General features: G+C 44.3%; 2 protein-coding genes across 12 annotated transcripts in view; both read left to right on the top strand.

Annotated features, from left to right (window-relative positions):
• The first annotated feature begins 665 nt into the window (after positions 1 to 665).
• On the top strand, positions 666 to 6,110 carry LOC6557190. The gene is made up of 3 exons (XM_001984080.3): positions 666 to 931; positions 2,484 to 3,636; positions 3,709 to 6,110. The coding sequence occupies exons 2-3, from the start codon at positions 2,507 to 2,509 to the stop codon at positions 5,870 to 5,872; spliced, it is 3,294 nt and encodes a 1,097-aa protein (XP_001984116.1). The 5' UTR covers positions 666 to 931; positions 2,484 to 2,506; the 3' UTR covers positions 5,873 to 6,110.
• A 1,581-nt stretch (positions 6,111 to 7,691) lies between these two features.
• The window catches only part of LOC6557527 (formin-binding protein 1-like), a 33,802-nt gene continuing 28,492 nt past the window's right edge, over positions 7,692 to 13,001 (top strand). For 9 of the 11 annotated variants that reach the window (XM_043215339.1, XM_032734173.2, XM_032734163.2 and 6 more), the window contains exon 1: positions 7,694 to 7,828. In XM_043215339.1, the coding sequence (XP_043071274.1) occupies positions 7,805 to 7,828 (24 nt within the window). In that variant the 5' untranslated portion in view covers positions 7,694 to 7,804. Of the gene's footprint in view, positions 7,829 to 13,001 lie in introns of all 11 variants that reach the window. The other 2 variants (XM_043215337.1, XM_043215338.1) reach the window with 1 other exon arrangement.

Raw genomic sequence — 13,001 nt, 5'->3', positions numbered from 1 at the left:
GCAGTTGCTGAAGCAACGTTGTTTCTCATTTTCGCCATCCTTTTTTTTGTGGTGTCTTTCGTGCGCGCATTTCCATGAAAAAGTTAATTTTTGTTTAATTTATGCGAAATTACACAAAGCTTATGTGAGGAATATGTAACACACAAATAAATGCTGGCACGCACACAAACAACAACAACAAGATACAACAAACGAAGGGGTACAAATTGTGGAAAAATTTGTGCAAAAAACTGTGACGACAGCAGCAGCGGCAGTATTTTTATTTGTAGTTGTGAGTTGTAGTTGTATTTGCTGTATTTGCAGTGTTTGCTGTGGGGTGCCTGGCAGCAACAGTTAAATTAATATTAAGCGGACTCCGCCTGCCTCCACCATTCGCCTATTGTGCCGACGATGATGGCCAATTTCCATGCCATCCATCTGCAACAGCAACAACAACAACACAGCCATCTGCTCTGCCAGCGAGTGTAAACAAAGCAGCAGACACACTCACGCATACGCAATTCGCACACGCACACAAATACACAGGCAGCCATAAGAGAAACGAACACAATACAAGATAAAAATAAAAACGTTGACGCCGACGTCCTTCACCTTGCTTGCGCTTGCTGCTACTGCTGCTGCTGATTACGCTGCTTTTGCTGCTTTGGCTGCTTTTGCTGCTTTGGCTGCTTTTGCTGCTGCTGTTGCCCAGCCACAAACATATTGAGTTTCAGTTTCATCTTCACAACCTGTTCACCAGCAAGACACAGGAAGTTTCGCAAAGTGCAGCAGCCGACCAACAACAATAACAACGACGACGACGACAACAACAACAACAACAACGGAAGCGACAACGCTTCGCTGAGCCACAGTGTGTGACTTTATTCGGTCAGCTTTGCAGCTGCAGCTGTTCCCGAAAACCAAAACCCATTTTTGCCACAAGCCCGCCGCGGTAAGTGTTCTATATGCGCTGCTTCTTCTGCTTCTTTTGTATACGCTGTATAAATTAGAAATGCCATGAAAAGGGTTAAACAGGAATTAAGCCTTTGCTTTGGAAGACTCCAAAATATTGTTATAGCTCAGTCTGAAATAATAAGTATCTACTAAACGAGCACTTGAATCTGTACATTGAAACTGATAATTATGAAAATAGCTCAGTCTGAAATACACAGTATCTGCTAGACGTACACATATCACTCACTGACTATCAATCCTATCTCATTTCTCATTGGGATTTGCACAACTGTCTGTATTTTTTCGAACATTTGTCAAACAATTGTAAATGATTAAATTTTGTTTGGTGGTTGATCGTCACCCGAAAGCATTTGATTAGTTTGGTTGTTTGAAGCAATCCGCTTAGAGGGGAGTGTTTTTCTTCTTATTTTTTCGTTCCACATTCGCCACACAAAGCTAGTTAATTGTTTCCGCCTATGTAATTGTTAAATAGTCCCCAGCGAGAGAGAGAGAGAGAGAGGTAGATAGATAGAGAGAGAGATGGAGAGAGCGTTTTGTGCGATAAACGTTATTATTAGTTGAAGCTTTGTGTAAAGCTCATCGCTTGAATTTATCTTGAGTCAATCTCTAATAATATAAGCTGTGCTCATTTTTGCACTCGTATAACCCAGCAACAACAAGAACAAGAAGAGCAGCCTCTTCGTTCCCTTATCGCCAATAATTTCAACTTTGGCACGCGCCAAGCATTCTTTGCATACCCAATGAAGTTGACGCTGACGTCACAACTGCTATTGCGGTTGCAGCTGCGCTCTCTTAAAATAACATTCTCTGTCTCTTTTTCTCACACACACATACACAAGCATTGCGTGGCCCACTTGCAGGCAGCGACTGCAACAGCGCAGTCGCAGTAGCCGCCGACTTTGCAGTCACCGTTTGTAACTGACGTAATGCTATTATTGATTATGAAGCAACGACATCGCCGTGTCGTCCATTTTAATTTTTATATGCTGCCCATAAGTGGCCATACGGTACTTTCACTAACACAGTTGTTCCTATGCCAATTATGCATTGACTTCGCTTTGGGTTCAAGTTCGCGTTGCCAAAACTATGCCCAATCCAACAAGTTTGACGGCGAACTCGAACTCGCTGCGAACATGTGCGAGACACGATGATTCGTGGTTTCTACTATGAAAAATGTAGCAGTGTAAATGACGTGACCGGCATTCAAACTCTTTTCTCAAATTGTCTGGCGCTGAGCGTGGGAAGTGCCACAAAAGCAGCAAACATTGATGTTGCAGGCAATCTCACTTTTTTTTTGTTGTTGTGAAAAACACAAACAAAAACCATGTCAACAAATTGTGAAAAGTTACATATTTGAAATGCACTCGCAGAAAAAACTGAAAACAATATGAAAAGTGAATCTTGAGAATAATTTGAATAAAATGACACATCAATATGGATGTATAAAAATAACCTCAGAAATTTGTTTACAATTTGATGTATTTTTGTTTGAAACATTTTTCATCAGATTTACTTCTCCTCGTTTGCAGGTGCTGCGGTCCGTGGACTAACAATGGGCTCACCAGCTGGCGGCGATGGAGGCGCTGGCGATACCGTTTGGCTGGAGGAACTGCTGCGCGAGGTGCAGCTGGAACAGTTTCTGGAGCGCATTAGGGATGATCTGCAGGTGACGCGATTGGCTCACTTCGACTATGTCCTCTCCGATGATTTGGAGCGCTGTGGACTGGGCAAGCCCGCCATCCGGCGGCTGATGGAGGCGGTGCGCAAGAAGAAGGCGCATCAGTGGCGCAAGAATATACTCTCCAAGCTGATTGGCGGCGGCAAGCAGCCTTCGTCCAAGAAGCAGCTGCAACAGCAGCAACAACATCCACAGCCAGGTGCATTGACGTGCCTCATCCACGAGAAGGACATCACGCTGGGCCTGAAGCTGGGCGATGGCTCCTTTGGAGTGGTGCGACGCGGCGAGTGGAGTGCCTCGCCGGCGGGCAAGGTGCTTCCGGTGGCCGTCAAGGTGCTCAAGTCGGACAATCTGACGCAGCCGGGCATCATCGATGACTTCTTTCGCGAGGTGCAGGCCATGCACGCCTTGGACCACTCGAATCTGGTGCGGCTGTATGGCGTGGTGCTGTCCCAGCCCATGATGATGATCACAGAGCTGGCGGAGCGTGGTTCGCTGCTAGACACGCTGCGCAAACAGTGTCGCCACACATCGCTGACCCACATCTGGAACTGGTCCGTTCAGATTGTGACGGGCATGGCCTACCTGGAGCAGAAACGTTTTCTGCATCGCGATCTCGCCTGCCGCAATGTGCTGCTCGCCGCTGGCAACAATATAAAGATCGGTGACTTTGGCCTGATGCGTGCCCTGCCCCAGGAGGATGATTGCTATGTGATGTCCGAGCACAAGAAGGTGCCGTTTCCCTGGTGTGCGCCCGAATCGCTGCGCTTTCGCCAATTCTCCCATGCCTCGGACACCTGGATGTTTGGCGTCACCCTCTGGGAGATGTTCAGCTTTGGCGAGGATCCCTGGGTGGGCCTCAACGGTTCGCAGATCTTGCGCAAAATTGATCGCGAGGGTGAGCGACTGCATCAGCCGGACGCCTGTCCACCCGATGTGTATGCCATGATGCTCCAGTGCTGGGACAAAACGCCCGCAGAGCGACCCACATTCGCAGCACTCAAGTAAGCAATTCCTGCTCCTTCCGCTCCTTCTATGGGAATCTTTAGCTAATTGTATACCACTTTTTCTTGCAGGGAATACCTGGCGAGCATGACGCCGCCAGTGATGCGCGCCTCGCGCAGCTATCACGACGCGAAGGGGCTGCAAATCGAGACGGGCGACACCATTGCCATCATCGATGGCCGCACCGAGCTGAAGCTGATCAAGGGCCAGAATCAGCGCACCTACGACATTGGCATCTTTCCGCGTGCCATCGTGGAGCAGCAACGCCAAGGCGATGCCCAACTGCGTCACTCTTCATCCTTTGGCTTCTGCTGGGCGCCCGGCTCTGCGGAGCGGCAACGCAAGTGCGCCTCGCTGACGTCACAGGCGACGGCGCATGCCAAGGAGCGCAAGTCGACGTCCAGCAAACAGTTTGCTTACAACAAGCTGACCAACGATTCCAGTGGCCTGCATCGACGCAATGCCATCAAGCAGAAGAATCTGGCGGGACCACAACGACCACCGCCGCCAAATCAACGGAAGCAACAGCAGCAGCAGCAGGAGGAGGGCATCCTAATTGACATCTCGCCAGAGATGCGACCCAATGCAGCAGCCGCACTGATGAGTGCCGGCGACAGCTCCTCGCTGCAACTGGACAGCTCCTTCTGCCTGCTGGATGCGCCCATTGATGTGCCCACTTTTAATGATGCTGCCGCTGCGGCAGCTGGTGCTGCCTACTCCTCGGGCCCCAATACGCCCACCTACTTCAACGAGCAGCCGCAATTTGACTTTGAGTCGACAGGTGCATCCGGAGCAGGAGCAGGAATCTCTCCGGCACGTCTGCAGCCTCCGCCCTATCAAATGCCGCCCACCTATTCCAACACAATGGAATTTGTCCAGCAGCAGCAGAAGCGAGACACTCCACAGACACCCAGCCGAGATCCGTTCGACACGAGCAGTCTGGATGGCAACGCAGGTGCTTTAATACTCTACTCGAATGCGACTGCTGCGCCCATTTATGGCAGTCCTGCTGCGCGCAAGAGCCTCTTTGGTCCGAGCAGCAGCAGCATCGATTCGCTGGCCAATGGGCATGCCAACAAGGAGAATATACCCGCTCTGGAGTCCGCTGCCATTCAGTACAATCTGAGCAATCTCTCGCTGGAGCGACAAGAGATCAGCACAATGAATCTTTCGTCGTCGACGACGACAACAGCAACTTCAAGTGTGCCGCAGCAGCAGGCGGCGAGTGCGGAGAGTGTGTTGCTGGACAAGTCGTTTATAGCTGAGCTGGAGAAGGATATGTGGAGTGGCAGCAATAAAGCGCACGAGGATTATCAGCGCAACAGCGCACAGATGTACGCCAGCAAGGACATGGTCTACAAACAGAATCTAACGCCGTTGAAAAATGGCAATCACTCGAACCACTCCAGTCCCACATCGAATGCCAGCCAGGCATCGCCCACGCCCAAGCAGAACAATGTGGAAGCGGCAGCAGCAGCCGCAGCAGCAGCTACAGTTGCCACAAATGCCACACAGAGTCTCGTGAATCGCATCTGGTACGAGCGGGTGGCAGCTGCCCCCTCGGACTACTATGCCCAACCACCGGCAGTCGAGCAGCCGAGCGAGCAACTCTACCAGAATCACCAACAGCATCAGCCGGAAACGCATCATTCGTTTGTCGCCATCTCGAATCGTGTGGTGGCGCCCAAGAGCAACGTTTATGCCTCGTCCGCGTCGCTCTACGGCAGTGTGGCAACTGCTGGGGAACGCTATGATCCTGTGGCCGGTTCCACGTACTATGGCCAGGTGCCCAATGGCAATGCGGCCATTTACGATGAGGTCACCTTCGATGATTATCTGCGTCCACATCGACCGGCCCCGTTGGCACCGTTGGCGCCGCCACCGTTGTCGGCGCAGCAAATCCAGCGACGGCTGGACAAGATGCGCCAGCAGCAACAGCAACAGTTGGAGGGCGCCCATCAGCTGTATGCACCGGTGCCGGCGGAGGCGTCACGCGAGCAGGAGAAACTGCAACAGCTGCTCGGCGAACTGGGCAGCTCGGCCGTCGAGCAGGATGTGCGCAATGCGCTGCGTGCCGCCAGCGGCGATGTGCAGCTCGCCCTGCGCCACTACAAGATCGATCAGCTCACCCGTCTCGGAGTCGCAGGGCGACCCCAATGCGAGCAGGCGCTCCAACAGACCGGATGGAGTCTCGAAATGGCCGCCGAGCTGCTGCTGCAGACAACGACGGCTTAGTTAACTGGCTGCAGCTGGATGGATGATACGATGGGGCACAATGTATTTTAGTTGGATTTTTTAGTATTGTCGTCGTCGAGCCGTGTTTTAAGTTCTTAGCCTTAATTGTAACTAACTCGTATATATTTCCCAATACGTCTCGAATAAGTCTCGAATCGAAAAATACTTTCTGGCAAAAATTGCATTAATTTCTGTAGAAACAATGTCCAATGACTGTACATGATATATACATATATATATATATACACATATATATATATATATACACATATATATATATATTAAAACATATATCTTGTTAAGCAAACCGATTTTAAATGAATGAATCTTTTGGAGTAATTGTTATTACTGTATATAATTTAATGCTACAGGAATTTATTTGCACTCGATTTAACGAATAACAAATGCTAATCGAATGGCAGCTATTTAATTTTTTATTAAATCAATAAATTATACGTAATTGTTACAAAATGTTATGCGATTTTTATTTACAATTGAAAGTAACTGAACTGAATTGCAATTTGAAAATAACTGAACGGTCTTCATCATGAAAGCGATACTTTTAGTCGTGACTTGTCTATCGAATACTCATAATATCGGTTACCAGATTGTCTGGTATATTTAAAAGTGTTTTTACGACCCTTGTGCGTATTTTCCACGAAGTGCGCTGCGGTCACACTGATTAGCATTGTTTTAGTTGCAAACGAATCGCCGAAGGTAAAGATACGCATGGTCCGCATGCCGTTTATTTTCGCACAAAAAAAAACAATAAACTTGTGTTTGTGTGTGTGAGTGACTGTGTGTGTGCAAATGTCGCCTAAATTATGACGCATACTAAGTGCAAGCGCATATTAATGCGATAAAATATTGTGCGACATTTGAACAGCGGCCACAATATCGATATATTAAAAGCGTTGCACTTTAGTGGTACAAAGTTAAAAAGAAAACCAGCAGCGCAGTGTGGAAGAAGCAGAGTGCGTGCACTCGCCTATGTTCGTTGCTGTGTGTGAGAGCGTGTGTGTGTACGTGTATGTGTGCCTCTGCTTGTGTATGTGTGTGCGAAATTATGTAAAAAAGACAACAATAGGCAAATTTGCCTATTGTTTGGCCTGGCGTCGCTTAGATGTTTTTTGTTGTTGTTGTTGCATTGCGTTGTTTGCCAGCGTTTAAATTGGAAATTAAAACTAATGTCGAATTCAATTAAAGGCGACTGCGAAATGCGTTTAAATATATTTGACAGCCATAAATAAATGATTGCTTATAAAATTCCAATTGCCAATTGCGTTTTGCTCTCTCACTCATTTGCTCTCTCCCGCTCTCTCAATTACGAAATGCAGCCACGCTGCGCTCTCTCAAATCTTTACTCTCGTTCGCTCGCTCTCTCCATCTCTATCTCTATCCATCACGCGGGCCTGCAACGAATGCCAGTGCATTAAAAATTTTCTTGACGTCAGCAGCGACGGCGGCCGGTTTTATTTTCTGCTTGCTGCTTGCTTGCTGCCAGCAATTGGCAATTGTCCCTATAATCGCACCCGTTCCTGTTTCCCATTCCTCGTTCCAAATTCCTTAACCATTTTGAGTTTTCTACCTGCCGCTGCCGGCGTCGGTGCGGCAGTGCTGACTTTGGTACACGTCTGCATTTTACCTGTGCTTTTAATGTGAACGCAGCTATTGGAAATTACTCTGTTTTTCATTCTGTTTATTATCGTTGTTTGTTCACAACGTAAAACGAAACAAAATTCTCAGTTTTTTACTTTTGTGTATGTTTCTTTTTTTGTATGCTCTCCAACAACAATAATAACAACAACAAAAACAGTGTGGCAAAACGGATCAAATACAATTTAGCAGAAGCAGCAGCAGCAGGCAGCGCAGCAGCAGAAACTGGCAGAGTCAGAAAACGCAGCAGCAGCAGCGCCAAACTCCAACAACAAAATGAGTTGGGGTACTGAGTTATGGGTAAGTTTTTGTTCTTGTTTTTTTTTATTTTGTTGTCTTCCATTTTCTCTCTCATAAATTAAAGCTCTCATATTTAAGTTGTTGTTCTGCTCGTGTGTAAAGCTTAAAGTGCAAGCGTGTTGTAAGCGTTTTCTTCATCTCGCGGTTGCTCGCTTGCTCCCCCTCTCTCTCTGTTCCTCTCTCGAGCTCGCGCTCTCTCTCTCTCTGTTTCTGATTTGACCAACAGAACGTTGTTAGCCGCGACTTAAAAATATTTTTAAAAAATACTAAAAACTGGTTTTGCTCGTTTTATGTAAATTGCTGCTCGCCATCTGAGAGAGCGCCTCAAGCTTTTTGAATTCTTCGTTTTGTTACTGTTGTATTCTACATATTTGTGTGTGTGTTTGTTTTTTTCTTCTCTTATTTATTTTTGGGTCCATTTCAGGCAACAGATTTGTTTTGTTGCTTAACTGTTTTTCCACGGCCTCCTGTCGCCATTTCGTTTGGTGGCACACAGCTGTGCTTTAAGTCAACTGCTGCTGCTGACACGCCCGTTTTACCTGAATACCTCTCTCCCTTCTCCCTTCCTCCTCCTCTTCCCACTGCTGCGCACTCCCCACGCATAAAACTGCTGCTTCAGCCGCTTTATTCGGTTTCATTTTTTGGGAAGGGAGTATGAAGAACTTAAGTGCTAAACAATATATTTCTGCTTTACAATTCGATCAAGTAAGTTTTTTTGTATTATTCGTTTTGCAATTTCGATTGCGATTTCGGGGGTAGTTTTGTGCACCGCCCTGACAAGCATCAGCAGCAGCACACCCCCAAACTCTCTTTATCTATAGTTGTTATATGGGTGTATAGGTGTGCGTGTGTGTGTGTGCGTGTGTGCAGCTGGTAAACATGCTGTCGCAGCAGCTTTGCTGGCTGCTCTCCTCCAGGCTGAAATTGCATGTCTAGACAGTCTCGTCGTCAGCTATTGGCATAAATATCCTTTTATTTTCTTTTTTAATATAGTTCCGTTTGTCAGTTTGCCCGAAATGTATTTGCATTGCGGATTTAAGACGAGAACTTTGAACAAATATGAGCAATTTGAATTTGAGTTGCATTCGTAATGTGTGTGAAAGCTTTACAGCCTCAATTCCTCATTTGGTTTGGACAGTGTTTGACAACACTATGTTTTTGAGCATATACAATCTGCGATTTTAGTAATTTCTGCTTTAAAAATGTGATTTTAATTAGTTTCTCCGAAGTTGAACTTCGTCATGAGTTAGACATATTAGTTGTGTATACTTTTCACTCAAACTATTTCATTCATAATAGTTTTCTGTTTTAAAAACATGATTTCTGTTAGTTACTTCAAAGTCGAACTTTGTTTTTGACCGGCGTCAAAAGGTGGCAACACTAATTATGAATACTGCTCAGTCGAATCAATTCATTCTCACTTCTTTTTTAAACTTTACCATTTCTTTCTTGTGATGGACCCAATGGCATTTACCCCCTCCTTTTATCCATAAATTTAAACACTAAATTGCTGAGCATTGTTTGAGAGCTCACCAAGTTGGTAGCCACAGTGGCCAATTATTGTTTTTGACCATAAGCGTTTTTAGTATTTGCATAAACAATTTACACGCAAATTGAGATCGTGAAGTGTTTGATTTTGTTTGATTGAGGGAAGCAAGGGAAGCATGCCATTTAACATATCATGCAAAACGTTTATAGAAAGTGCATGCAGCGTGTTAAATACGTCTCGTCGAATTTAACACGTAAATATTATTAGCTATAATGCAAATTGCCTGACTTAAGCCTAAGCCGATGCGGCTTGGTGCGGGGAGTGGGTGCTTGGCTAATAAGCAGGTCAATAGCGGGCCTGCATTAAAAATAGAAATAAGTTAAAAACAAAAAAAAATCAAACCACGACACGTTGTCTGCTTGTCGGCCAAGTGAAGCCGATCCAAACCTCAATCCCCAATCCAAGCGCCACTCAACTAAAAAAATAACAACAAACTTTCTTTGCAGTTTTTGTTTCGCTTCGTTTTTTTGGTTTCTTACACACTATTATGAACAAAATTTTCACTTTAATTAAATTTGAGGCATGCGCCGCCGCCGTTAAACCCTGCAACCTGCCCCCTGCACATATGCAAAAAGCTGAAAATATTTTTAAACTAAAATTGTACTTTAGTGTAATAAAAAAAAAGCACTCGTTATTTTGGGTGAGTTTCTTTTTTTCTCCCTCTCCCCCTCCGTCTCTGCGCGAACTTTTATTTGGTTCGCTGCCGCCCTCAACACAGCATTCTTGTGTCCCTTTCGCTCTTTCGCGCTGGCTCTATAAATAGTCGCCTGTCATTTCAAATTATACTAGACGAGAGGCGAGGTGGGGGTGAGGCGAAGCTGTGCAACCTATTTAAATTATTGATTAGTGTCAGGAATGTGAAAAAATAAATACACCTGCATTTTTGATATATAAAATGAAAAGTGCTGCATTTTTTCCATTTGTTATTGCCTCAATTTGTGCATGCTAATGTATCTTTTGTAATGCTTATCGATTTGTATCTTTTTATCAGCTGTTTGCCACCATTTATCTGCCAGTTCGTCTGTCTCCTTCTCTCTCTCTCTCTCTCTCTCTCTCTCTCTCTCTCTCTAGCTCTCTTTGTCCAACCAAACCACTCGATGCTCAATGCCGTTGTGTGGAGTGCAGCTGTTGTATGTTGTTGTATGTTGTTGTATGTTGTTGTATGTTGTTGTTTTAAATTTAGAGCGCTGTGTAAATAATCTTGATGTTGTTATTGTTTGGCATTTTTTCGATAAGTTTTCATGACATTGAAAATTCGAGTGAAGCGCACAATTACCCAAAAAGTTAAAACATAATCGAAACAATTGCGTCTGTCTTGTGTATTTTAGCGGTTTCTGGCGGTTTTCTAGACGTTGTCTAAAAATAAAAACTAGACATGTTTTTATGGCCTTTTACAAATGACACACATAGTAGCTGTAAAAAAGAAAGAGAGAGAGAGAGATAGAGGAGAATAAGAACTTTGGGTCATATATCTTTTAGCACTACTAATTACTGTTTTCAGCCGCATCGTTAATTTAACTAACGTGTGCAACATTATTAAAATTGTGGCACACACCCCAAAGCGAATGTGGCATTTGCACCGACCCCTTGTCGAACAGCACAGCACAGCACAGCATCCAATTAAGCCACAAGGGGCGTGGCCGGACGGGAGGCGTCGATTTATGCGCTCAAGGCCAAGTTGTCAAGAAACGCATTTTGTTTCGTTGTTTTATAGATGCCTTGGGGTCGCACCCTAAGTGCAAATCTCGCTCGTCTGCACATCTCATCGATTTTTGCAAGCAGGACCTTTGAGGATGGGGGAGACAGCAGCTTCTTGGCGCCTGTCTGCCAGGACCTTCGCCTTGGGAATTGGTTGCAAGGATAAGCCATTTTGTGCGTCTCAACGGGTGGTTGCACAAACTCTACCATGATTTTATTGCATCCGGCGATTTTTCCAGCCATTTTTCTTGGCTAGATTTAAGGCGCAGTTTTGGTACTAATCCAAGGGGTAGAAATATTATTAGATTTGGCCCAAATCGAAATTGAAGTCGTGTTCGCTCAGTTTAGATGAAGGCCAGCCAAATGCCACTTAAAACCGAGTGTCACATTCAGATTCACTATCTATGTCTTCTTCTTTAGCTGTGTGTGTATCTTTTGGCTCACTCACGTCGTGATGACAATCTATGTGCAAAAGGTAATTGCGAATTCCACTCACATTGTCCAAGTGCATTGTAAAATAATCTCGCTGTTGTTGTTGTTGCTGTTGTCTGGTGTCTGCTGTCTGATGACGATTGATTTCGGTTGCCTTCAGCCTTCAGTTTGTGCCGCATGCATATTAAGCACTGCCATCGCTATGTATCCATCAGGTACATTTGGCCACAGCGTTTAATATGCAAATTGCGACTGTTGCAATACGAAATTGCGGCGCCTGCGATTGTCCAACTGACCGTTTGCTATTTAAAAATCAAATGTGCAACACACACTCCACACGCACACACACACACTATTTAGTGTCGTCCAAGTATATGGCATATTTGTATTAAATCCCTGATAAGGCAAAACATTCTTGGAAATGATATTTATACATATCATGTAGTATACGAGTATATAATTTCTTTAATGGAGCACGCATTTCCTTTGCCACTTATCGCTTGACCAAGTTATTTTGTGTTTTGTTTTTTGAGGCAGCGATAATTGAAATACAATTGAAGCACAAATTGAACAACAAATATTTCCCCACATTTTTTTTTGCGCTTGAAACTACTTTGTTTAGACAATTAGACACAATGAAAATGCAAAGAATGTAGGCAAATATTAATTGCGTCTTCTTTTATACCCTGTATAAATGTATAAATGAGTAATGATGTGATTGTGAAGGAGACATTTCTGTCTGTGTTAGGTTCATTTGTATAATGGTGCTAAGCATTAGAAAGAGAAGGTTAAGTTTATTTCCCTTTCTTAATAACTAATCACTGCTACAGGGCATCTCGTGGACGAGTATGCCACACTTTTTATACACCTGCATTTTCTGAGTGTTTGCATGATTAACACCTACCACATACAAATGAAATTTGTTTAAATCTTATGCGTCATCTCAAAGCAAAACGTTTAATTTATTTATAATATCTTTTATGTTTCTTTCTCTCTAATTTTGGTCAGCATCTTGGGCTCTGATTCATACTGCAATAGTTTTCAATGGGTTATTGTTTTTCAAATTTCAAGTTATTTACACACATTTCCGCTATTGATGAATGCGTCAGGGAACGTTTGCCACTTATCAGTAAATCCATGTGGCCATTTGTATTTGGACTGTGTCTAAATTAAATGAACCTGTTGTTGCTCGTTGAAATATATATAAAAATGATGTGTGTACGTGTGTGTGATAAGGTATATACATTCATAAGGTAAAGTCGTATTTATCGGCGAACTGCGCGTTATCAGCATACTTGGCATGACTTACAGCAAAATGATAATATTATCTTTAGCACTGCTTGAAAAACGATAGAATAGTCAAAATATTTGCCATAACTGGATTTAATTGAGAATTGTAATTGAATATGCTAGAAATATAGTTATGTAGAGGTTATAAAGTGACTAAGGTGTACGCTGTTCTTCTTCCTCTTTAACGTCTGATTGGTATCTTAT

This window comes from Drosophila grimshawi, unplaced genomic scaffold (genome assembly GCF_018153295.1).
Source record: "Drosophila grimshawi isolate 15287-2541.00 unplaced genomic scaffold, ASM1815329v1 contig_44, whole genome shotgun sequence".
Taxonomy (NCBI): domain Eukaryota; kingdom Metazoa; phylum Arthropoda; class Insecta; order Diptera; family Drosophilidae; genus Drosophila; species Drosophila grimshawi.
This window is presented reverse-complemented; position numbering and strand designations above follow the sequence as displayed.

Coding starts and splice junctions, on each gene's coding strand:
- LOC6557190 (XM_001984080.3), top strand. CDS start 2,507: ATGGGCTCACCAGCTGGCGGCGATGGAGGCGCTGGCGATACCGTTTGG. Junction 3,637..3,708: donor CCCACATTCGCAGCACTCAA/GTAAGCAATTCC, acceptor TTTTTCTTGCAG/GGAATACCTGGCGAGCATGA.